General features: G+C 40.1%; 2 protein-coding genes and 1 long non-coding RNA gene across 3 annotated transcripts; 1 reads left to right on the top strand and 2 right to left on the bottom strand.

Annotated features, from left to right (window-relative positions):
* The first annotated feature begins 7,863 nt into the window (after positions 1-7,863).
* On the top strand, positions 7,864-15,736 carry LOC131300816 (microtubule-associated protein 70-2-like). The gene is made up of 11 exons (XM_058326815.1): positions 7,864-8,499; positions 8,598-8,683; positions 10,186-10,251; positions 10,330-10,500; positions 10,580-10,750; positions 10,881-11,036; positions 11,159-11,305; positions 11,429-11,500; positions 11,633-12,163; positions 12,245-12,444; positions 15,246-15,736. The coding sequence occupies exons 1-11, from the start codon at positions 8,286-8,288 to the stop codon at positions 15,283-15,285; spliced, it is 1,854 nt and encodes a 617-aa protein (XP_058182798.1). The 5' UTR covers positions 7,864-8,285; the 3' UTR covers positions 15,286-15,736.
* Positions 8,762-9,568, bottom strand: LOC131300817 (uncharacterized). Its single transcript, XR_009191076.1, has 2 exons — positions 9,438-9,568; positions 8,762-9,347 (listed from the first exon to the last, which is right to left on the bottom strand). It is a non-coding gene; the product is annotated as an uncharacterized LOC131300817 (long non-coding RNA).
* Positions 15,737-21,699: 5,963 nt separating the features above from the next.
* LOC131300448 (adagio protein 3) lies at positions 21,700-26,916 on the bottom strand. The gene is made up of 2 exons (XM_058326300.1): positions 26,430-26,916; positions 21,700-23,763 (listed from the first exon to the last, which is right to left on the bottom strand). The coding sequence occupies exons 1-2, from the start codon at positions 26,711-26,713 to the stop codon at positions 22,158-22,160; spliced, it is 1,890 nt and encodes a 629-aa protein (XP_058182283.1). The 5' UTR covers positions 26,714-26,916; the 3' UTR covers positions 21,700-22,157.
* Positions 26,917-27,215: the final 299 nt, after the last annotated feature.

Here is a 27,215-nt window from a genome sequence, read left to right as displayed (position 1 = left end):
TGTCCATTTCTCAACGGCTTGATCATTCTGCACACTGATCTGCCCTTTCAAATCAACGACAGCCGTTCCTGTCCATTTCTCAATGGCTCGATCATTCTGCACACTGATCTGCCCGTCTTAAATCAACGACAACCGGTCTTGTCCATTTCTCAATGGCTCGATCATTCTGCACACTGATCGGCCCTTTCAAATCAACGACAGCCGGTCCTGTCCATTTCTCAACGGCTCGATCATTCTGCACACTGATCTGCCCGTCTCAAATCAACGACAGCCGATCTTGTCCATTTCTCAACGGCTCGATCATTCTGCACATTGATCTGCCCGTCTCAATTCAACGACGGTCAGCCATATCGTCTGACTCAATTAACCTGATGGTCAGCCATATCGTCCAACCCAATCAACCGGATGGTTAGCCATATCATCAACGACGGTCAGCCATATCGTCCGACGCAATCAACCCGATGGTCAGCCATATCATCAACGACGGTCAGCCATATCGTCCGACCCAATCAACCCGATGGTCAGCCATATCATCAATGACGGTCAGCCATATCATCCGACCCAATCAACCCGATGGTCAGCCATATCATCAACGACGGTCAGCCATATCGTCCAACCCAATCAACCTGATGGTCAGCCATATCATCAACGACGGTCAGCCATATCGTCCAACTCAATCAACCCGATGGTCAGCCATATCATCAATGACGGTCAGCCATATCGTCCGACCCAATCAACCTGATGGTCAGCCATATCATCCATGACGGTCAGCCATATCATCTATCTCCACTAAATCAACGGCTTGATCATTCTGCACACTGATCAGCCCGTCTCCTGTCATGTCTGCAATGGTTTGATCATTTATACTGATGATCCTCCCATCCAGACTTCAACGGTTCGATCATTTATAGTGATGATCCTTCCATCCTGTCTGCAACGGTTTGATCATTTATACTGATGATCCTCCCATCCAGACTTCAACGGTTCGATCATTTATACTGATGATCATTCCATCCTGTCTGCAACGGTTTGATCATTTATACTGATGATTCTCCCATCCAGACTTCAAGGGTTCGATCATTTATACTGATGATCCTTCCATCCTGTCTGCAACGGTTCGATCATTTATACTGATGATCCTCCCATCCAGACTTCAACGGTTCGATCATTTATGCTGATGATCCTTCCATCCTGTCTGCAACGGTTTGATCATTTATACTGATGATCCTCCCATCCAGACTTCAACGGTTCGATCATTTATACTGATGATCCTCCCATCTAGACTTCAACGGTTCGATCATTTATACTGATGATCCTCCCATCCAGACTTCAACGGTTCGATCATTTATACTGATGATCCTTCCATCCTGTCTGCAACGGTTTGATCATTTATACTGATGATCCTCCTATCCAGACTTCAACGGTTCGATCATTTATACTGATGATCCTTCCATCCTATTTGCAACGGTTCGATCATTTATACTGATGATCCTCCCATCCAGACTTCAACGTTCCCCAACGGTTTGATTATTCGGCACATTGATCTCTCCGTCCGCCTTCACGACAGCCGGTCCTGTCAAATCCACAAACAACGACCAGAACATCATTCGATGGTTCGTTCATCCGCAACTGATTGTTCCCCAGGAGAGTCCGTCTTGGCCTGTCCCGAACGACAATCACCCTCAGTCTAGCTGCAAGTGCATCTTCCAGTAGGCTTATTGCTCTGTCTCGGATGGTCTTTGATAAGGAGATTGGCTCTGATTCCCTACAAATGGAATTCAACCTGCCTGACATGATCTAGCCGTGTTTGTTGGAATACTTTGTGCCGAGGATAGCTTGATCCCTAGCAACGACGGCCGGTCCCATCAACATCTGCAGCGACAGCCTGTCCTGTCCAAATTCGATCAACAAGCGGCGATGCATTCGTCCACTTTTACTTCCATCCCCAGCGACGGTCAGTCCGTCCATTCAACCAGTTAGGTTCTGTAAGTATGCTTGTCTACTTTGCTAGTATGATTCTGCTCTGGATTGCCTTGAGGAGTGTCTAGAAACCTTTGACGTTACTTGTACTAAGTCAATGGTACTTCAAGTGCCGTCAAAGGGGGGCTACTGTAGACACCCCAATCTGGGCTTCCAGATTAGTTTACTTACGGTTTTTGATTCCCCAATGATGAAATGGATCAAGAATACCCTGGGAATGATAGCGTGTTTGAGCTTTGAGTGTTTGCAAAACCCTTGAACCTAACCTAGCCTAAGCCACTTCAAAAACCAAAAACCCTACTGGTCCGCGCCAGGGCGCAACCATCCCGCGCCCGGGCGCACCGTCGCGCGCCACATTCACTTCATCGCGCGACAGAGCGCTAGGGCGCAACATCGCACGCCAGACTGATTCCGTCGCGCAACGATCCAACCTACCACCAACCTTTCTGAAAGAGGACAGTTGGCCATCAATGCAACTTCAGCCAAGCCTCGTGGACTGGCTGAACTCCTCTGTTTGCACCAACCAGATTCACCTCCATCATTCTCTATATATATATCCCCCTTTGTTTCTCTTTTAAAGGGTTCAAGATTTTCAAAAGAGTACACCTTGGGTCACCATCCTCCATTTTCACACTTCAACCTTTCAAGAACAAAGCTTGTTCTTCCTCCTCCAATTATTCAACCACGCAAATAACCTCTCACTCAAAGCTCACCTCTCACTCAAAGCTCAAGCACTCTTTCAAACTCAATTTAGGTATAGCTTACCTACTGTTTTCTGTTCTGATCCCTGAGGGGGGCTGGCAGGGCCAAGGCTAGTAATTAATACCAGTCCTGGTCCTAAAGCTGGCAAGGTTTCAAAACCCGTTGTGGTAGGAACTAGCGCGCGATGGAGCCACTCACCCGCGCGACTGTCCCAGTCTGCGCGCGACGGTCCTCGTGGGGATTAGTGTCTTGCTGTTTTTATGTTTATTATGTTATAGATCACTGTTAAGCATGACAAAAATCAATTTACTGCTTTCCTTAGTAGAAACTGCTAGTTTGTAGTTAATTTTCATTTCTGCTATTTTGGTGTACCCCTGGGATCATTCTGGATCTGTCCTAGAGCCCAGAAATGTGTAAGCCAAGCACTGGTCTGGTTGCGCTAGGGCGCGGCCATCTCGCGCCAGGGCGCACCATCCCGCGCCGGACTGGCTCCATCGCGCGACAGTGCGCCAGGGCGCACCATCGCGCGACAGAGTGACTCCATCGCGCGACAGTATGCCTCAGACTAGTGAGTGGCCTTGCACAGGTAGCTTAGTTTTAGGCCATTATTTTGTCCCCACACTGTTTATGGAGTGTTTTATTAATTTGAAGGGCTTTTACAGCCTTTAAACTGTATATTATGTTGCCTATAAACTGCGTGGTTTGTCCTGGGTGTGCACTGGTCCTTCCAGAGCCCAGATGGTTTGAGAATAAGAGCTGTGGGTTTGAGCTCACCGGCGCGCGCGTGTCTTGGAGATGTGCGCGCAGGAATAAACAGCATGCAGTGACTTGTTCAGTGCATACTGGTTTCTTCCTACGCACATCACTCCAAAACAGGGGCCTTCCAGTTTGTTTAAACTCCCACAACAGTCTGTTCTCATCCTATACTAACTGCTCATCCATGGATGCTATCTATCACATCCTGCAAACATGTTACAGTATTAATCCCCGATTAACTATTCCCCCGCCCTAATTGGCTAAAAAATTGATTAATCAAACAGAATTACAAACAAATATTTTCGCAAATGCCTAAGTAGAGACCGATCTTCGGATCGGGCGAGAGGGGTGCCATAAAACCCTTCCCCTCTTGTAACCTGGCTCCCGAACCCAGATATGGTTATGACGGACTGGTTCCTTAACTTTTTCAAAATAAACGGCGCGGTAAGTGCTTCGAAATACGGTTCCTTGGGTGTCGGACCTTCAAACCCGAGTGGCGACTCTGTATTTTGCGAGCGCTTGCTTCCCCGCTCGCGCTCCCTCGATCTGGGCCCTTGCATTTTGAAATCCGAAAATTCCAAGGGCACGCTGCCCACAGCGGGATGGGGAGAATTTGCAAAAGAGAACTCCAAAAAGCGTGTAGCATTTAGGGTTGCTCAAAAAATTCGTTGAAGGAAAATGATGGCCAATGACGTGTTTTGATAATTAATATCCGTTAAGGATATTTTCAGCTTTAACAAATGTTCTCAGCATATTCTTGACGGGTATTAATTATCAAAACACATCCTGGGCCGTCATTTTTCCTTTGTTGAACCGTGAAACCGATTCGATCCGATTCGTACAATTTGGATTGATACCTTGGATTATTGGTCCAAACACGGATTCAAAATTAGAAAACCGTAACTCGCAGTTTAGTCCACGGATATTTATTATGAAACCATAAATTAACATAACTGGACCGTGAGATATTTATTGTATATATATACGGAGCGGTTTCGGGGACTCTTAAAAAAATCCTTAAACCCTTCCTCCCCCAGAGTTCTCGATCGAATTTTGATGATCCAAGCCTTTTAATGTAATCAGAACGTGATTTTTAAAGGTGCCCGTGAGAAATCAACAAAATAAATGACCGGCAAGGATTTCATCCGAACAGTTTTTTATTGAACTTTATTAAACGGTTCAATAAAGTACTGCTCAAATCAAGTTCTTCCTGGTTAGTTTTTTTGTTAGTTTCTCGCGGGCACCCTTAATCACGTTTTGAACACATTGAGCGGCTCGGATCATGAAAATTTGATCGGGAACTATGAAATTAAGATTTGGAGGGTTTTTTTAAGGGTCCCCGGAACCGTCCACATATATATACATACATTATTTATATTTATATTTATATATAAATATAAATAATGTATGTATATATATGTGGACGGTTCCGGGGACCTCTAAATAAACCTCTACCCCCAAAGTTCCCGATCGAATTTTGATGATTCGAGCCACTCAATATAATTAGAACGTGATTTTAAAGGTACTTTCTAGAAATCAGCAAAAAAAAAAGACTAGGAAGAGCTTCATCCGAACAGTTTTTTATTGAACGGTTTAATAAAAACTGCTCAAATCAAACTCTTCTCTATTATTATTTTTTTGCCAAATTCTCACGGACACTCTTAAAATCACGTTTTGAACACGTTGAGTGGCATCATCAAAATTTGATCGGAAACTATAAAATTAATATTTGAAGAGGGGGGGAGGGGGGGTGGTTTAGGGGTCTCCGGAATCGCCCCTTATATGTGTGTGTATATATATGACCTACAATTATATTTGTACCTATTTTTAGCATTTTAAGGTAATGCATGCACTTGACCTTAAATCTGGAAACTGGTGTTGCATGTAATGCTTTAAGTTTGTGTGTTTTTGGAACCCGTTAAACTGGTATAGGATCTGGTATTTGGACACTGGTATTGAATCTGGAATCTGGAAAGTGGAAACTGGTATTGAATCCTGTTACTTGACCTTTATTCATATTTTTTTTGTATTTTCCTTAGGTAATGAATAATCCATAGATAAAATCGGAACCGATCCATGACTCACGGATTGGATTGGAACCGGACCATTGGACTTTTGATCCGAATACGGATCACATGTTCTAAAAATTATGACTCGCGATTTGGTCCTCAATTTCCTAGGAATCCGTTCTAATCCGGATCGTGAGCCGCCCTAGCTGCATCTAGGCAAGATTGCTCAACCATCCAGATTCGGGCACAGGACCACGGCGGCTCGGGGAAGGGCAAAAGACAAGAGATTAGTCTCAACAAGCCATTTCGGAGGAAGAAACGTGTTAATTCTTGGAAGAAAATTTCTCCTCATTGATCGTGATCTCCTCTCATCTCTTAAAAGCTGGTGCGCATCTTTAGTTCTTTCATCGGCCTAGCGTCTCCATAGCTCATGTTATAGAGAAAGAGCCTTTCGAGGCGGCTATGACTAATGAGCTTCCAAATAGAGCGCCTAGTGACCAACTAAATGTCTTTGACCGAAAAGCTCGAACCTATCACTTTGGTCACTACTGATCCTAACATAACAAGCCACACCAGCCCAGTTAAACATCTGATTATGGTAGATACCCAATGTCGGAGCATTATGACCACGCTCCTGAGCATATTCAGCATTCGTCATTTTAGCCTGTTCAAATAATTGTCCACGTTCGGGCGGGCACTTCTAAATAAATACAAGCAACAAAGAATAGCTACTTAGATTTTGATGACCAGAAGAAGCGCAAAGGGGATCATCAAATCGAGGATAGCCATATTGATCCGAGTCCCTTTCGGGTTCCCCTATGTCGAGCACTTTAGCATCTCTAACTATTTGTTCTATTTTTGGTTGTTCTTCAATGTTGTTTTTGCAGGTGCTCATTGTTTTTTGAAAGTTCTTTTTTGAAATGGGGCGTGGTTTTTAGTTCTAGTCTTTGTGTTGCCGTTTTTGGTGCTTAGCTGTTGTGGTTTGTCCAATCATGCATGTTTCGGTCGAGAATACATCTAGCATCTTTTTTTGCAAGAGTTGCTACATCTTCCAAGAACTTCTCCAGAAAAAATCATATCCTATACATGCGTTGCACGATGGATTTCTCTTTTTGAGTTTCTTTTTTGGCTTATGGTGTTCTTATTTAGCTTGAGATCATGTTGTTTCTTGTCTGTTTTTATTTCTTGTAATGTCTCTATGAATATTGTAGTTCTTTTTACATGAAAAAAAAGAAAAGAACTTGTGGAAAGAAGTAGACGGAAAGGGAAATTTTTTAAAAAAATCATTTATTGTGTTTGGTTCTTAGAAAAAGGGTAGGAAAAATTCGATACACAAGGTCAACTTTTCGCCAATCTCTTTATAGTTTTTTCTTTTCTCTCCTCAAGTTCCAAACATGGCCTAGTATACCGCGTACATATGAAGAAAAATGATTTATTGTGTCTCACAATCATTGGCTATTCAATCATCTTCAACTTAGCAATTAGTACAGTAAAACTTTTCAACTGTAATTGATAAGGTTGCATTGTCCGCCCTAGACTACTCATCAATCTCTTTTTTAAATTTCAAATTCCACAAATCTTTTTCGGCATTACATTCCTATCATCACATAAATAATAAATTTATCCATTGTAATAAAACTAAATTTATTTAATTAGTTTATGCATAACACAGGTTTGCTACTAGTTACAAGTTAAAATAATTTCTCTGCTATTTTTATGTTATGTTAATCAGTAGGAAAGAGGGAAAAAGAATTTCTCCCAGCATGAAAATTGAACTCTTAAGTATTTTTCTCCTCAACTAATTTCCCCTGCAAATCTCTAATGATTGATCTAAACACATCCTGGACAAAGTTCAAAATTTTTCGAAAAAAAAAATCACTGATGCATGAGATGTGGCACTTAGTCCATCTGATTTTATCTCTTGACTTTCAAGGAGGAAGATTTGGGGTTAGAGCCTATAGAGGGTCGTGGAATCTTTTATGATAATTTACTAATTTCTCGCCAATCCTTCACTAATATAATACAATATTGGTAAAACACTCATTGGACAAAATTCAAATGTTTTATTTGCTTTACAACTCAAAAAGAATTTTTCAAAAAATTCCTTTAGATTCTATCTACTTTTAACATTTCTTTCTTTATCTTTTTTCACATATTATTACTCCTATTATTTTTTAATTTTTTTTTCAAAAATCAATCCAAACAAGGCAAAATGTTTCGTAAAATGCGTAAATTTTGAATAGATTTTTCGACAAAAACCGAACACCCATTCCGATGCGCCGACGTGCGCAATACGCCTACCGCCCTCCGTTCCCAGTAATCACGCGCGCGCAAGCACCCAGCACACGATAGCGACCCTCCAATAAACATCCGTAGATAATACTAATAGCAGCGTATTCTTTACCATTCCTAATACCACACATTACTCTCACTTGCTCTCCGCTTAACAGCAAAGCGTCTCCGCTTAGCAGCAAAATTTTGTATTCATAAATCAAACTCTCTCCTTTCTCTCTCTCCCACACTGCACAACACATTTCTAGAGAGAGAAACTCAAAATCTGGATACCCATTTTAAAAGCACTCTAGAGAGAGAGAGAGAGAGAGAGAGAGAGAGTAAACAAACACAAACACAAAGCACATACACAGCATTGCCCTTCGAAGGGAAGACAGCTTAGAAAAACCCAAACGTTGCCCTCATCTACACTTCACGTCTTCGTAAACTATTCCAAATTTGTATTTATATATACGCGTGTATATCCAGTTCGAAGCCCTAGTAGTTCGCGCGTGACGACGAGGTGCTGGGTCGTCGTTTGATGTGAGATAAGCTTCTAGATCCGACATGGCGGAGGTCTCCGAACCGAGTTTCGCGGAGAACGGCGGCAATGCGAGGAGCGAAACGACGCCGCTGGCGGCGACCGCGTCGTTCAGGGGGTCGTCGTCGAGGAGGCGGGCTCCGGTGCGGCCGAGCCTGGACGCCGACGAGTTCATGAACTTGCTCCACGGGTCGGATCCGGTGAAGGTGGAGCTCAATCGGCTGGAGAATGAAGTCAGGGGTGAGAAATGGGAGTTGATCCGGTGGTTCGGGGTGTGGGTTTTTTGGATGCGATTGTTTAAGTTGATTTGATGACATGTGTTTTGTTTGTTCGTGCAGACAAGGATCGAGAATTGGGCGAAGCGCATGCGGAGATCAAGGCATTGAGGTTGTCAGAACGCCTTAGAGAGAAAGCAGTCGAAGAGGTTATATACTTACACACACACACATATGCATATATGTATATATATTTTTGTCTTTTGAATCAATGAACTTCTTATTTATTTATTGTTTTGAAATTGAATGAGCTTTTTATTTGAGTTCAGATAGTGTTAGGAGACGAACTAAACACGCACAAAACATTGCGAAGGAAACAATTCAATCACAAGAATTTTGGCGCACCGTGTATGCGGTTGCAGTTGCCGGAGGATTCACACCAGTTTTCGTTATATTAATGAGCCAGGATGAAGTACTCCAGAATTATATAGGCTATATATACGACTAATACGAGCAAGGAGTAAAACCTCGGCTGCTAATGTTGCCAACATCAGATATGCGGGGATATGTAATGTGCATAGTGCTCAAAAGATATTTTGCGAGTACTATTTACACTTCACAAACCTAACAAATATATCATGTTCATCGTATTATGTGGTCTCAAATTCATCTGAATTTGGCTCATCCATAGGGCATATGTGCTATGCTTGGTTCTTCGTGAATTAGTAACTGGTGTTGGTGGTGTAATTATAATTCTTGAGCCCATTCCCCTGTTTCTTCCTTTGTTACGAATTTCTACAAAATCATGAGTAACTTGGACATGAAATTCTTCCCCTGAATTTGTAGGCCGCATGTCAGTGAAACTCTTTGTAACTTCCATTTCATATGTTTTCTACAAAATCATGAGTAACTTGGACATGAAATTCGAATTTGTAGGCCGCATGCCAGTGAAACTCTTGTAACTTCCATTTCATATGTTTCCATAGTTCCCATAATTTTCATGAAGTTGTGTTCAACTCTGTTTGTTTATGCTTGTAATAGTTAACTACCACAACTGATCCAGTCCTTGGATTGGTGTTGTTAAACAATTCAAATAAGATTCGCTCGAGTTTATCATCCCCATGAATTACTAATACTACATTGTTGGTCCTGCCATTTTTCATCCTGTGAAGGTTTTCCCAGCTAATGTTTGATTGTGATCTTTCAATGTTTTATAACATGGGCATTGGTTGGCTACAGCCAAGGATTTTTAACCTACACTGCCATATTTCCTGGGAAATTAATTCTACCACATCTAGATCTGCTCACTACATTGCCAATTTTGGATTTGAGTTTTGCGTGGGATGACCGTTTAGACATGGTTGAATTTCAGTTTTTTAAATTCTGACAGTCGCGGGAGCTTGTTTAATTTGTCAACTGCACATGTGGGGTCTCAAATGTATATGTTGACATCCAGTACTCTCTATAACTCTTCTGCTTGCCATTACTCTCTATAATACTCTCTGTACGGAGACTTTGGGATTTTTCAAGAACCTTAAATAGAGATATTGAATCCATTAGAGGTTGTGTGTGCGTTTTTTAGAGTGTTTTAACCCTTTATGTTAATTTTTAAATGGGTTACTTCCTATGTAGTCTGTGGTATTGCTGTCTTCTGCAGTTATGTGTTTTTGAAATAGTTCAAATAATGTTTACTTTGTTTTCCACATCATAGCTCACTGAAGAATTGTCGAGGGTGGACGAGAAGCTCAAGTTAACGGAGTCTGTTTTAGAGAGCAAAGTACAGCACGAAACTCTAACAATCTTTACCATATGTCTTCGTATGTATAATTTTTAATGAGATATTTCCTTCTTTCAGAATCTTGAGATTAAGAAAATCAATGATGAGAAGAAGGCCTCTATGGCAGCTCAATTTGCAGCAGAAGCCACTCTGCGAAGGGTTCATGCTGCTCAAAAAGATGATGACATGCCTCCAATTGAAGCCATTCTTGCACCTCTGGAAGCTGAACTTAAGCTTGCTCGGCTAGAGGTATTCAAGGCTTTGATCTCCAATGTTTTCTTGTCACAGAATATTGAAATAATTGATTGGATGTGATTGTTCGTTTCAGATTGCAAAGCTGCAGGATGACAACAAGGCATTAGATCGTCTCACCAAGTCAAAAGAAGCTGCTTTGCTTGAAGCAGAGAGGACAGTTCAGGTTGCCTTGGCAAAGGCTTCCATGGTGGATGATCTGCAGAATAAGAACCAAGAGTTGATGAAGCAGATAGAAATTTGCCAGGTAAAGTGGTCATTGGAGCTGATCTTCGTTTTTTAGATCACCAGACCTTTGGGCTTATAGTTTATGAGTAGAGTGTTAAATCAGCGCGACTATATAAACGTCTAAATGTCTAATGACATGGGGATATCAGGAAGAAAACAAAATTTTGGATAAAATGCACCGCCAAAAGGTTGCTGAGGTTGAGAAGCTTACGCAAACAGTACGTGAGCTTGAAGAGGCTGTCCTTGCGGGTGGTGCTGCTGCAAATGCTGTGAGGGATTATCAACGCAAAGTTCAAGAGATGAATGTAATGTGAAACGTTTATTGAGACTATCAGATTTGCTTCAATACTTACCCATAGACATTCTTCTTTGGAGATGCTGTAACCGATGCTCAAAGTGGATGTCTTTGGTTATCATTTTTTCCCAGGAGGAGAGAAAAACTCTTGACAGGGAGCTAGCACGTGCTAAAGTAACCGCAAACAGGGTGGCAACAGTGGTAGCTAACGAATGGAAAGATGCTAATGACAAAGTGATGCCAGTAAAGCAATGGCTAGAAGAAAGGAGGTTTTTGCAGGTATTTACTGATTTCGATCACTTGATTGAACTTGTTAAGTTCTGTTTTGCTGTTTTTGCATGTTATAAAATCATAAATTGGCTTCTCTATTTTTGTGGTTACAACCAAAATATGTTGTGACAGGGAGAGATGCAACAACTACGGGACAAGCTTGCTATAGTTGAAAGAGCTGCAAAATCTGAAGCGCAGTTGAAGGTAACTAATTGGCTTTATCACGATGTAGCGTTCGCCTATTGCAACTTTTCTTAGCCTTATTTTGTTTTTGTTTTTTTTTTTTGAACGGATCTTAGCCTTATTTTGAAATTGACACTTTTTTGCTCTTCCTAGGAAAAATACCAATTGCGACTCAAAGTGCTAGAAGATAGCTTGAGATTGTCAAACAGTAGCAATCGTTGCACCTTAGATGGGAAAAGCATAAGCAATGGCCCTTCGCGCCGCCAATCATTAGGTGGAGCTGATAACATCTCCAAATTGACCTCTAATGGCTTCTTACCCAAGAGATCTCCGTCCTTTCAGTCAAGATCTAGTGGTACTAGTTCAGTGCTGAGACATGCAAAGGGAACATCAAAGTCATTTGATGGAGGCACACGGTCATTAGATAGAGGTAAAATTCTCTTAAATGGAACAACTCCGAGTTTTAATATAAGCCAGTCTTCTGAAGGCACAAAGGAAGCCGAAGTCAATAGCAATACCTGGAAAGGAAATCCAGAAGAAAAGCCCAATGACTTCCTAGGAGTGGATACCGAGGATACTGTCCCGGGACTTCTGTATGATTTGCTACAAAAAGAAGTGGTTGCTTTGAGGAAAGCTGGTCATGAAAAAGATCAAAGCCTTAAAGACAAGGATGACGCGATAGAGGTTAGTACTTGTCCAATCCAGTTTGTGATTCTTCTTTCTAGAGTTAGTGGTTAAATTTGGGTTATGATTCTTTGTTTTCAGATGTTGGCAAAGAAGGTCGATACTTTAACTAAGGCGATGGAGGTTGAGGCCAAGAAGATGAGAAGGGAGGTAGCAGCCATGGAGAAGGAGGTAGCTGCTATGCGTGTGGAAAAAGACCATGAAAATAGAGCCAAGCGGCTTGGCAACCCTAAGGCTGCAGTGAGTTCTGCTGTGAACAGTTCAGTGTTGCTCCCTGGAAGGTATGCATCATCTAAAATCAGCTTCACCTAATTTGATAAGTTATCAAGTTAAAATGTGCTTTTAAATTTAGGAAGACAAGGAAGATTGCAGAAACCTTGGATCGTAACCAGATGTTCTGGGAAACCAAAACTCTCACGGTGATATCATGGGAATTGCAGTTCTTTTTTGCTACTAATTAGGACAATCTTTGACAAAGCCTCTTCTTGTCAGTGTGAGTTTAAAATGCCAACTGCATGCCACTTTGAAAAAGCTACTGTGGAAACTTTATATCCACCTCAAAACCAATTGGCAATGAGTGGAGAGGTCTCAAATGTTATTAAGTGATCACCCATTCCACGTCCAAGCAATGTGGGGCTATATTTCCAAACAACTACTAACATGGCAACGCATTAGCTTGAGATTATTCGTTTTGCTGGAGTTTGCTTATGTTTACTGGGTTTTTTTTGGGCAACGGTAGATGGTGGTGATGGGCGGTGACTGGTGGGGTGGGTGACTGATGGGCTCTGATACCATGTTGTTTGGAAGGAGAGAGAATAAGTGTATAGGGTGTTAATTAACCCTAACACATGAGAGAGGTTTATTTATATTAGTCAAGTGACTTATTACATAACTTCAACTATCCGATGTGGGACAGAGACTAAATTATTTTAACAGTTTCTTTTTAGGAGGTGGGTTGGGAATATGCACAGACTTGTAACATATTGCACTTTGTTTCCCCAGTTACAATTTACGGACAAAAGTGAATTGCTTTTTAACCATACACAAGACCATGCATGATTTCGACAACTTAAAATCTGGCTTTTTGTGGGCTTTAGTGGCATAAGTCTAACTTATATATTGTTGAATATAAGTTGTTATTATTGTTGTGGGTTTTAAACTAAGGGGCTCTGATAAGTCAAAATATCAACAAAAGGTTATTGATTGAACACGCTCAAAGACAAAAATGAACTAAACACGACTTACTTTGATTTTACCCCTTTCTGTCTTCCTGTAAACTCTCCATTCCGCTAAGGCAAATAAATACTTATTTTTTGAATTAAAGGTGATGTATTGTGAGAGAATGACCTGTCTCGTAAAGCGAAAAATAAGTATTTAAAAAATAAAAACCTTAGCGGAATGGGGCCTTAGCCAGTAACTTAAGTAGTTCATGTTGATTGTTGAGAATATAGCATGACATAATTAAGTTACTGTTTCTTGCTTCATCCTTCTGGTTCTGGTTGTGCAGATCTTGGATTTTATATAGTTCGACGTAATTTTTCTTGATAGTGTTGTATCTATTTCCCTTTTGAAGGGTGACTCACCTTAATCATTTGGTCCTCATATCATGCTAAAGCATATTTGGACTATGTGTTCATATCTGTGCTATTTTAGTAGCCATATCAACTAGAGAAAGTTCGGTGAAATTGACAAGACTAAGCCACATCAATGGGGAGAACGAACAAAACACCGACTTACTTTGATTTTACCCCTTCCTGTCTTCTTGTAACCTTAGCCAGTAACTTAAGTGTGCTTTTGTTTCACTTTTTCCCAAAATATATGTTCCCTCTCTTCCTAATTGCTGTCTTGATGGCTGAGCAACGTAGGACAAGATAGCTTCCTTAAGGAATGCCTTTTTGCATCTCACATACCTTGTCTCTCTTCCCATTCCCATTCCCATTCCCATCACAACTAAACTTTGCTCCCTGTTGGAAGGAATGTCTCATTGCATATCTTTGTTTCACTTGGCTTATCTTGTGAAGGAGAAAAACATGTTTCCGGCTGTGCTGTAAACACTCAATTGTGACCGTCCAAAAGTGCTCTGGATAGTCCAGATGTTAACGAAACTTTTTCGGAGAAGAGTTTAACTTTTCCCCGGAAAAGTTTCATTAAAATCCGGACTGTCCAGAACACTTTTGGACGGCTGTGATTGGTTGGTGCTGCAAATAGGTTGTTTACAGCACAGCTGGAAACAAGACAATCTCCTTGTGATGTATTATCTGTTTTGTTCCTTGCACAGTTACACACCGTAGGAAAATAACATGTTTTGTTATGTTGTCATGATTGTAAAGATTGGGTGTCTAGCACAAAATTCAGCTTTTTATGTGCCCAAAAATTTGAGGAAGCGAAGTAGCTAAATCTTTAAATTTGGTCTAGGTACTTGCATAAAAGTAAATGCAACTTTATTTATCAATTCTATATCTGGAAATTTTTGTTGAAGAAAAAGATGCACAAAGGTTACTTGAATCAGTGAACAAGTAATGACCATTTGAAGCTCCTGCTGCCAAAACATTGCTCAGCAATTTGAGAATTTATTGAATTGGAATTCATGATAAAAATAAATTATTGGTTGCAAGTTTTCCATGGCATAACGTCCCTTCAGTTCCTCAATTTGTCGAGTTATATTGGGGGGGGGGGTGCCGCTATTCTTATGGTAAACTTTCCTAGAGCTTCCATTTTGTGCATATATTGCCAAAGGTTAGGTCTGGCTGGTGGTATAGATTTGTATAAGTTTGATCTTTATCTGTATTAATTCTGCTCTTTATTCGACTAGTTTTTTATTCTCCAAATTGCCCCAGGCCTATGCATTTTTGAGTCCAATTGTAGATGTTATGCCAGTCATACCCCTGCTTTTTTTTTTTTTTCCTTTTCTCTTGGCCTTTGTTTGGCAAGCTACTGTGAGTTTTTGATGAGATCTTTAATATTATCCCAGAAAATTCATGATTGATTCCTTTCCATAAATTCTTACAATAATTAAAGTTATGTACAATTCTTTTCTCCTCAGTATTCAATAGAGGATAAATAATTATTCTGTTTTGTGCAGAAATTTGGGACGAGGTGGGTTAACACGCAGCACCCAATAGCAAGAAGTCTCATTTCCCGCAGTAAGATCGATTCTTCAAGGCCTTCGCTTGGGAGCTTTTTTCTTTAGTAATATTTCCTGCTTTTGTGGTTGATCATATATAACTAGCATGTCAGTGGTCACAAGAACTTAGATAACCAGTGAAAGATGGTGATGGTGGTATGATTCTGACTTAGACTGGTATCCTTCCGGTTAGAAATCAGCGAGAAAGGAAAGGGAGGATATCGGACTTTAGCTAACCTTTTGGCAGGTTTATTTTGATTGGCAGTAATTGTGTGGTTGTATAGGTAGCAGCTTGACATTTCCTTGCGTTGTGTTCCTGCCATTTCCTCTTGTTTCCAGCCCACATTTGCAATCAGCAGCTAGATAGCGCGAGTGTATTGTTTCAGGTTTGTCAATATTCTTGTAATCAGATTAAAGTTCACATTTTACATGGTTATGTTCTTTGTTCATGTCTAGTTTCTTGCCCTCTCTCTCTCTCTCTCTCTCTCTCTCTCTCTCTCTCTGTTCATGTCTAGTTCATCAATGTTTTATAGGACATTGATGATTAGAAGATGAGCCTCGAGGTGGCAATATTCTGTAATCAGATTATTTCGGTTAGAAGTTTTCATTATAATGGACTGGTGAAATCAAGGGGTGTGGTTTTTAGAGCTAATCCTCTCTGGATTTTGGTTGCCGGTGACAGTAGTTCTAGTACTGTGAACTTGGCTTATGCTTTGATGTTTGGTCAAAATATTCCTCTATGCCCACTTTGGGGCTTGTGTTTTGTGTCAGATGAGGGTTTGCTTTCATCACGTGGATGCACGTGGTTCTGTAAGTTTTGTTTGACTTTGATGTAAGATATGCCGGGAAAAGCTAAAAGCAAAGGAAATTGATTGCTACACTAGAAAATCTTATATATGGAGGTTCCGTAAATAAGTGTTTACAGCATTCAATCATGATCGTCTAAGAGGGCTTTGGACTGTTGGAACGTTAATGAAATTTTTACGGGAAAGCGTTAAACTTTTTTTCGAAAAATTTTCATTTAAATCTGGACCGTTCAAAACATTTTTGGACGGCTGTGATTGGTTGGTGTTGCAAAAATGCTGTTTATGGCACCTTCGTAAATAAGTATCTCTTTCTACACTCTTCTAAGTGATGCGATCACTCATTTTTTACGTTTTTTAGCTAGTGAATTTATGAAACGGTCCATGTATGCATACTTTTTACAAATTTTAGGGATTGTTTCATAAATTCACCTATTAAAAGTATAATAAAAAAAAATGTTTGCGTCAATTAGAGAAGTGTAGAAATTAATTTACAAAGGAAAAAAGAGAACAATTTACGTGAATATTTGTCCAGCCACTCCTTCCATCAGTCTTGGGTGCGATACATGGGACCATATGATTGGGTGGGGAGGTTTCAATTTAACTCGCACTTAGATGGGGTTTGGTGACGGACGTTTCAATTTAACCCGCACTTAGGTGGGGTTTGGTGACGGATGTTTCAATTTAATTCGTACTTCGGTGGGATTTGGTGACAGAGCCCCTCGAAGTAGTGACAGATCAATATTCTCTTCGGTCGGGTTTATTATGGGTTAAGTTCGAACATTTTAAGTTGGATGGATTTTTTAGTTGATTGGGCATCGTTTACTCTGATTGAATCTAATCCATCCTTTAGCAGAGGGGGCAAAAAAAAACACACTTTCGTTTTAGAGATAGAGGAAAATATCAAGGAGAATTGGAAGCACAGCTGGCAAGAATCTTCTGACACGTGATCCCATCCTTGTGTCCTTGTGGAATGGGTTCGTTAAGTTCTCAAATCAACCCACTCGTGTCAGTTTATTTTTTGTTCTCTTCTCAATTTAAAATGCATTTTTAAAATTTTTTTCTATAGATTCTCCTTACTATTAACATTTCTCTTTCTATTTTTTTTCATTTATTATTTTTAGTATTTTTCAAAAAAAAATTCAAATTTCAATCCAAACATAGCAATTGTGCCTTCTATTATTTCATCCGTCTCAATTTGTTGTGTCTATATTGACTTTTCCAAAATTTAAAATAACATATAATTACATTGATTTTTTTCAATTTTATCATTTTACCCCTTTGACAAAATATTATAATTTTGTAAAAAATGAAGAATATTGAACCCAAATTATGGTATTGGAGCCACATTCACAAATAGTAGTCCTGTCATGTTAAATCAAGTTTAAATTTTGAATATGGGAGGGAGAAATGAGAGCTAAAATGATAATACGAACATAAAAAAAAATAAAATTTAAACAAACATATTATTTTGGGACATTCCAACAAAAAGAAACAAGGGCATAACAAAGTGGATGGAGGGAGTACTTTAGTTTATTTATGGTCCAATCGAAAGCTTGTTTTCTTCTCTTTTATACGTCACTTTTTGGACAGCTTGGATCTGTCTTTCTCCAATTCAGCAAACAAAGCCCATCGGTAGGGTGGCAAAAACCTGTGGGTGTCTCGTTTATTACAAGGGAGGAGGATTGTCTCCAACCATCCAGTTTGTCCATTTGTGTGCCGGGCTCATTATAATGTCGAAAACGTTTGAGATGCCAAAAATCATTTTAATTCCGGGCTCATTATAATGTCGAAAGCGTTTGAGATGCCAAAAATCATTTTAATTGGATACCGTTTAATATAATTTCTGAATGCATTTGTCTTTTGATAAATGGGTTAAATGGGCTCTGATTTGGTGTTGTATTCTTGATATGTTTTAAGATACATATGTTCCGAAATCATGTCAACCGATATCTGATCAACTTATTTTTTGGAGTGGTTTAAATTCTCGAGGAGATCTAAAATATGAACCGTTTGAAATCATCATAAAGGGCCCAAAAATTACCCACAAACGGTCAAATTGGATGGTCCAGACTCCAGCCCATGATTTTCATGAACCGGAGAGGGTCTCAATTCTGTCACAAGAGTTGTAGAGGCTTGAGGGTTTGAAGTTTCTATGATTACTTTTGAAAAGATTTAATATCGGTCGCCCCCGCCACCCTTTCTAATTATCGAATTCACCCCTTTTAATTAGCAAATGGAGTGGAACAGTGACATCATTTTACAGTCACTCCCTTCGCCATTTATTTTTATCTACAACTATCCTATCCTATCCTATCCTATCCTACCTAATATGCAATTTAGTAATGTCAAGTAATAAAAAAATTGCAGGTAAAATTAAATTGGTCACCTTTTATCTACAACTATCCTACCATGTACAGTAATTTCCGTACACTAATATGCAATCTTCTCTATTGGTCATATTGTTGCCTGCTATCACTATTGCAACTGATAATACTATTTACTAATTTGTTTTCACGGCAATTACTAATGCCACGACCCTATTTTCTAGTTCCACGACATTTTTAAGGCTGTTCACCTTTTTACCCTTTCTCTATTGACCGACCAACAAAATTCTAGTATTGTACAACTGTACTTCTTTGTCTTACTACACACTCACTTCCCTCAAGAACCCACCCACCTCCCCCAAATGGTGTATATATATATATACACGCATGCATGCTCCGCTACCATTCTAGGATATAGACTCTGGTTGTACGTGGTCGAATCGATGCCACCATATCTTTTTCACTTAATTTATTTCTTGATGAATCTAAATGACGAAAACATGATAATATCAAATGTGGACGCTGGAGAAAGAGAAGAAACAATGAAATTGCGTTTCCATTTTGTTCAAATTTGACTATTGTGCTCTGTTTATTATTTGTATGCGTGTATAAATCATCGGATCGAGTAGAGGGATTTTCCATACTGGCTATATCTGGAGCAGTGATGGGGAGTGGGAACCAAGCTTCGTGGATGTGGAGGTGGGTGACTCGTAGAGGAGACGAACCAGAGCAGATGAGTGACGAGCAAAGCAGCCACTGTATCTTATTCTGGTTGAGGAAGAGCTTTTCTGACTTTTCTTCCGAGTAAGAACTGGGTTTGTTGTGTCCTCTGCAGCGGGTACAAGAGAGAGAGAGAGAGAGAGAGAGGGTATAGTAATCACAACGTAACAAATGTCGTGCAGTGGCACTAAACAAAAGAGTCGTGGAGATCGAGGATATGCATGTAACAGCGTCACTATTAGTAGTTATTAAGCCTCGTTTGATAGTATGTGTTTTTAGGTTGAAAGAGAGATTAGCAGTGAAGAGGAGTAAACGTACGTCTTTTGGGTCGAAGGAATTAATAGTAGGGAGGAAGAGGATTGGGATGGATAGTGAAGTTCCTAGTTTAGCCTTACGTTTGATTTAGGGATTAGGAATTTATTATTATAACTAATCTGGCTGGGCCTTTTTTTAATTACTAGTTTCCTTGGACTGCTAGCTAATCCACCCAATAAAAGTGCAACGCATGCAACCAAACAGCTGCTATATATCTCTTGTTGCATGCATGCTCCAGCCTCCAGTTGCAGGGATAAGAAAGGAAAACAGGAGAATGTTTTCCTAAACTTCATTTCACTATAATTTTCTAGGGTTTAGTTTTTCCGCACTATTTTCTTGGCAAGTGAACGCGAGCCTAGCTGAATATAAACTATATAAGGACCCATCGATGCCCACAAATTACATAACACCACACCTATTAGAGGATGGATGTTAATTTCTCTGCAATGAAGAATTTAGCATGTCATTTCAGCCTATTAAGTTTATAAAAATTGACACAAATTTTAACACTACATTAATTGGAGTTTCATGCAAATGATTGGAGCCGTTCAATTCGTTTAAAATAGGTTTTTAAGAGTTTCTATAAAAAAATCAACACATTCCGATATCAGTAAGGGCTTGATCAGTTCATTCAATTTCATCCTATAATTTGACAGGAACTAACTGCATGAACTGATCAAGCACTTACTAATATCCAAATGAATTGATTTTTGTAGAAACCCTTAAAATACGTTTTAAACGAATTGAACGGCTTCGATCATTTGTGTGGGATTCCAAAATGGGTCCCACAAAAAACTTGTGCCAAAAAACTGCATTTGCCTATTAAGCAAATGCACCTTTTGAACAAAAGAACAGAAAAAACTGCATTTGCTTCAATATTAGACTTGCTGAGAGACAAATAATTAGAGTTTACACAGAAACGGAAAAGGCATGGTTATGTTGCCAATGGAAAGGACATAACACAGTTTAGACAAACTCATGCAAGATTACTATTTTAGCCAGCATAAGAGTACTGACTGATTGTCAAAGGTCTCAAAGTTGATTCTTAGGATTTCCTGGTTAGGGAGGGGAGGGAAAAACAAGAATAGAGAATAATAATTAACTAATACACAATTGAAGTAATATATCTAGCATACGAAAAATAACCCAAAAAAACTACTACTACGTTCTATATAGTTGTGGGTCTCAAGTGTCGTCTTGAATTTTAATTTTGTTAGAAAATAAAAATTCATATGTGTCTATATCTGAATCATTGTCAGGATGCCTATAGGGTAACCCATCAAGATTTTGGTCCTCGGTTTTTCTTTCTCCTAAAGAAAAGGATTCTCCCATCAAAATTTCTTCGCGTGTTTTTTCCTTCTTGAAATGCCAAGATACCCGTCTTGGATAGCCTTGATAACGCAAGTGTGTGACATATTATTGGAATATGTTACTTAATTCTTCAAATTAAATACCCTGCGCTCCTGCTCTCAATCCTCGGTCTCATGGGTTTTTAGTTGTTTGAGATGAAAATTCAAAGACACTTTCACGCTCCCGCTCCCGCTCGCTCACACGCATGCTCATTACGGGACTTAGATCTAGACTCAACCACACAATCCAAACCCATAATAACTGAAGCAGGGTTTAGACAAGATACAGTAAAATAGTTTTTCCCAACAATAATTTTCACAAACAAATTGAGAACGAAAATCCTTCGGGTTGGGACTTGAAAATGTCTCTCAATTTTTTTTTTTTTTTTTTAGAACATGAAACATAAGGTTACATGCAAAAAACAAAAAAGAAAAGTCCCTGAAAATATCCGCTTTTCTGATGCCCAAAACCACTTCCGTAGCATCCGTAAGAATTTTAACTTGCCGATACCCTTTAGAATTGGCCCGCCGAAGGGGTTGAAGTGCAGCAATTCCTTCAATCATAGCAGCATAAGTAACGACCACCCGAGTAAAACCTAGACCTTCTTCGCCATGATCCACCCTAGAAGCTCACCAAGCTGCAAACTCCTTGTTGTTTACAAGCAATCCACTTTGGTGTAGCCCACCAAACTTGGATTGGTCCAGATTTCCAGAATTCAAGATTACTTCAGAGTACAGATCAAGTTGTGCAAAACTTACACTCACCTTGCAGAATACCGAGCATGAATTACCTGCCCCTAGTTTGAAAAGCCTAACCGACACAAAACTTTTTATTACTTTGCGTCACGGAGGGCACACAGCGATTAACACAAACACATCTCAAGTTAAACAGCTGAAATAGGCATGCAAAGAATTTACAGATTAAAAATTAGGAACATAGACCATAACAAGTCCCATCACCAGCCCATGCTTTTTGTACAGACAACACTACGCTGTAATAAATACATACAACGGAACCACTACAAGAGACACATCCAAAAGCAGACATCACAGGAAAGCCATATGATACGAAACTACTCATACTCCCCCTAACTGAATCCTCTCAATGAAGCAAACAACAAAGGAGATGATAAACCACTAGTAATGAGTCCCCAACATGTCCCGAAACTCAATGCTGCAACAAGACTGAATCACGGATCTAAATTTAATGTGATATGATGTGAAACTACTCATACTCCCCATAGCTGAATCATAAGATGAGAACAGAATGAAGCGAACAGCAAAGGAGATGATAAACATCTAGTAGAATGGATTGCCAATGAGTCCCAAAACTCAATGCTACAACAAGGAACTGAATCACGGATCTAAATCTTGTCTGCTCGCCAAACACAGCTCGTGCAGTTCATTCAGAACCCATTCCTCGCCATTATGGCCCCCAAGAACCAAAACCCTAGTTCCTCCAACAACACAGGTGCTATGACCCCAAGCAAACTTTGGAGGTTGCCCAGGAACATTAAGAATCCTCCAAGAAGGTTTCTCCTCGGCAGGATCCAACAAGAAAAGCTGTGAAGGAGAGTGGAGCCCGGCAATAGAACCCCCAAAGATAATAACCCTCCCACAAGGCATGCTCACTGCAACGTGATCAAGTCTAGGAGGAGGGACCACAGCATTTTGACCACCTAAGCCTGTGAATGCACCACATTCCAGTTGCTTCCATTGTGGCTTTTCATCCTCTAAATCAATAGTGTATGCCTCACCCGATCGTAATCTCAAGTGCCCACTTTTTGCAAGCCCACCAAACATAAGAACCTTTGTCCTCCCATAAACAGATAGTGAGTGCCCCAATCTAGAGGAAGGGGCCCATGGAGTGGGAATTTCTCTCCACATTGGTTTTTCTGTCATGAGATCTAACAGAAATGTATCGCTCAGAAGTACACCAGCGTCAGTGCATCCGCCGGACACAACTAACTTGGAGCCTTCTATGGTGCAAGAGCTATGCCAAGATCTAGGGAGAGGAGGAGTTCCCCCGGAAACTTCCTTCCAGGTGGGTTGCTTGGCATCTAAGTCAAGGACGAAAACATCGTTGAGCAAACCCTGTCTCCCACAGCCGCCAAATACCACCAACCAGGAACCATTCAGGCAAGAAAGCGTGTGGCCCCACCGCCCTGGTGGGGATGATTCTACACTCACACGACGCCACTCTGGATTCTTAGAATCGAGATTGAGAACAAACGTGTCGTCCATCGGTTGCATGTTTACTCCTTCGCCACCAAACAATACGAGCCGATTCCCCGCTGCACACGCGCTGAAATTGCATCGTGAGGGCTCGACAGCGCCTCCAACTGTAAGCTTCCTCCAACAAACAGCCTCAAGAGTGGTTAGTTCCCTAGCCAGGCGGCCCCACCCTAGTTTCTTAGTCATGAGTTCCAATGCTCCCGTGACTTCTCTTCCCCAAGCATTTTGACAAACCATCTTCCTCACATGCTCATTCTTTGTCAACTGACGAATCCTTGTGCACGCGGAACCAATGGATGCGACATCCCTAGGTGTCAATCGTGACAATATGTTGTGAGCCAGGACCTCATCAGAGAGCTGAAGAATCCCACATATTTCTGAGAATTGGCTGTATTCTAATTGGCCACTCTTTGGAAAGTAATTACCAAATTGATCGAGTTTCTGATGGCAACTTTCTTTGAAAACAGGATAGGATACGCTGTTCATGTCTATTTTCGCCTCAGAAAAGACTTGAATGCCTATTACATGGGTGACTATTCCATCGTCATCGCGTATTGGAGCAAGTCTTAGCCTGTTTACAAGTGGAGTACCATCTTTTCTGAAGTTGAGAAGCTCGCCTTGGAATTCGATGCCTTCCTCAAGGCATCTTCTAATCTCAGATACGACAACTGGATCCACCAGAGGGTGACGTCTTCGGGCACGAGGGTCTCTGTATTGCAAGAAACGGCTGGTACAAAAGAATTTCAAAGTGAGAATCATAAATCTTTTGTATCACAAAGAGCTGAGAAAAATAATAGAACTGTATGTGATGGAAGGACAAGTAATAACTGAATCATGAATGCATGTGCCAATTAGAAAGTTCAGCTGAAGATAACCACCCAAGTATGAAAACAAACTGATAATATTTATGCAGAACTCATAAATACTTTGCACCACATTCACAGAAACAAAAATTTATAGATTTATATCTCCCAATCTAAAACTTAACCTGATTAATGAAAAATCAACATTGTGTGCTTCTGCAGAAGGCAAGCAGTTGGTCAGAAAAGGCAGAAGTCAGACTCAAAGATCTCCTTACAATCACAAGTACTAACAGGGAAAATAAAGGGAGGAAATATCCCGGTCAATGAGATATTTGTTGTCACTTGTCAGCCTCAACCAAAATTTCCTCGAGGACCAGAAAACCAAACAAAGCTCAACAAGTCAATCAGGTAAAGTCTAGCTGCCGAAACGCAAGTCTTAATTCCTTCTAATGAAATCAACTTTTAGAAATAACAACCCTGGACTGAGCAATTCAACCTTCTGAAAACCCGAACACGGTTTATTTCTCCTTTAACTCAAACTTGCTTCAAATGTTTTGGTCTTCACCACTTTGACCATGCCAGCCAAAGTACGCAACAATCTTAACCTCTCTTTGTTGATCTCTCCCAGGGAAATAGGTAAGGGGATAGAAGCACATGCAGCACTCGATATGTCAAAGCAGCTTGAAGCCCTCCAACTCGCGCATACTGAAAGAAAAAAGCAAGCCAATCCACGCATCTTCCGCAAAGTACCGTAAAAGCCCTATGGGAAAACTTTCCATTTTACGGCAACTGAAATTATATTACAGGTCCTTCAGAAGGGTTCCGGCATACCATTAACATTAGGGCAACCTACCAGAATTGCTTATAGAAGATCATCTCTACCCGTCATGAGTTAACACACTGAACTCATAAAACAAATTACTCTCACAAAACAGTTTCCAATTTAGAGTTTGCATTGTTGCAAAGCCATTTGAGTTTGAAAGAAGTTAAACAGAAAAGGTAAGTTGCAGAGCCGTATACATTTAAACCCCTCAAAGGATAGAACAAGAGCACGTCACTCCTCTAGATCTTCTAGTTCACTCGAGTTTTCAATCTAAATTAGACAATGTATCAAATGTGATCTCCACTGAAACAAATGCATATAGTCATAAAAATTCGACATAGGGATTAAGGCTAGTACAAAATTTACTTTCGCCCATTTCTTTTATGTAAATAGACTTTTTCACATAGCATATGTACAGTACCAGATGAACATACCACTGACGTAATTGGTTCAAGGGGTTTAGCTGTTTGCGAAGGCATTTTACCAGCTTCTCTGACCAGATAGAATTTGCCAAAAAAGACCTGTCATTTTCAGAACTGACCTAGTCTCCAATACTAGCCGTAGGCTAATTCACATTTGTCTAAGCACAGCTAGTCTTTAGCTGATGTAATAGCTTGGATAAGGATCAGTATCTGCAACACTTTGAATCTTCTAGCAATATGCCAATCAACAATTTAAAGTCCCACGAACTTACAATTAGGTTAATCTGCTCGAATATGGAATGTAAGTACATACGATGCGGATGCACAATTCTAATGGTAAGCGTGTGGCATATCAAAGGGTGTCCCCCAAAAAAACTAAAGTTTCAGCAGCTCCACAAATATCGTTCCATTCCTGCCTCTTAAACTCCATGGATCCTTACAAATAGAGACGTCGCATTGTTCATTCGCTAACTAACGCTTCAATACCACATCCTTCCCAATCATTATTTCAAGGAATTGTCGATGAGTTCAATACATTGGCAATTGGATTCACAAGACATAAAAATGAAAGGTCCACATCAACTATTTCAGTTGCTTGATTCCATATAGATTCCAACATTACCCGAACGCACGATATCATAAAGTAAACTCCAACTATGTGTTGCAGATTCAGCTGATTTTTCGTCGAAATTTGTCTTTTTTCTGTGTATCAGTTTATGTAACATTGCTCAGAACAGTTTACCATCCATACCAAAATTTATTCCTTTCGAAGCCAAAACCTCTACGCTACATAGAATTTTTCTTGACCTGCAGACCATTTCCAATGAAAAAACTTCCTCCGTCCCAAAATGATAGTCCCAAAGGACGTGTAATTTTTTAATAAAAAATAAAGTACTTCCGTTAATGATTTTTTGATTTTTTCTGTACCAAATTAAAGATCTCAATTAATACTTTAATTTAGTGCGGAAAAACTCAAAAAATTAGGTACTGAAATACTTTGCTTTTTTATCCAAAAATTGCAGTTTTTCCACAGGGGACTATCAAAATGAGACCGAGAGAGTAGTGTTCATGCATCAAATTGAGCAAAATCCAAAGTTCAAAACTAATTGACCCTTTACCTGCCCAAAGAATGCACTTTTCTCATTCTACTAATTTTCCTCTCTTCACCAAAATCTACTTCACAAACTCAAGTCAATGAAAACACATACAGCACATTAAGAAAAGGCAAGCATACAGCAAATCAAGCCTTTTTACTTCCTCAGTAATTTCTTGAACATCAAACAGACGTAGAACTTCATGGAGAATTCGAACTCGAACCAATTGAAGGAGTTAGATTCTGAATTACCAGTTTCGACCTAGGACTTCATCGGCGCGGTATCCGGTGGCGATTTCGAAGACCTTGTTGACGTATATGATGGGGAAATCGGGCTCCAAAGAGTCTGAGACGACGAAAGCCGATGGAATCATAGGGTAGAAGAAATTGCCCGGCTTCAATGGGAGCTCACTTTCTCTCTCCTCCTCCTCCTCTTCTTCTGCTTCTTCTTCCTCTCTTTCTTTGCCCCGGGCGCATTTCAGTCTCTTCCCGGCGCTCCTAAATCCATTTTCCTCTTTCTCTCTCTCCATCCTCATGTCCACACCAACCTTCTCTCTCTCTCTAAAAATATCTCGTCTGAGAAATCGTAATAGATATCTGCAACGTCAGAGAATATGTTTTATGCTATATATATAGTATTTTTTTTAATCGAACTTCGGGTTCAGCATACTCCACTAATTATGAGACAATGAATTTAACATCGGACAACTTATTCAATGGCCCGTCTGAAAGTACTCAACATCCGTGGAATTCGAACCACCCCATTGTGGATAACCACTTACGGAATGGCAAGGGTGAATAGCGGTCCGCGGTCGATTCGATCGTTTATCTCGACAATCAACAGTTCAGATCTTAATTGAATAATGGATGATTTCGATTTGTATGCTATTTGTATGCACTCAATTATGATCCAGCCGTCTGTATCAAGATGAACGACTGAATCAACCGTTTTGTACCTGCTCAACAGAGAGCTACTCCGCAACATCACGGGTCAAAATCACTTGGCATGGTGCTTGAAAATTATTGAAAGAGTCATTT

This window comes from Rhododendron vialii, chromosome 9a, assembly GCF_030253575.1.
Source record: "Rhododendron vialii isolate Sample 1 chromosome 9a, ASM3025357v1".
Lineage (NCBI taxonomy): Eukaryota > Viridiplantae > Streptophyta > Magnoliopsida > Ericales > Ericaceae > Rhododendron > Rhododendron vialii.
The sequence above is the reverse complement of the archived record's forward strand: the minus strand, read 5'-3'. Positions and strand labels throughout refer to the sequence as shown.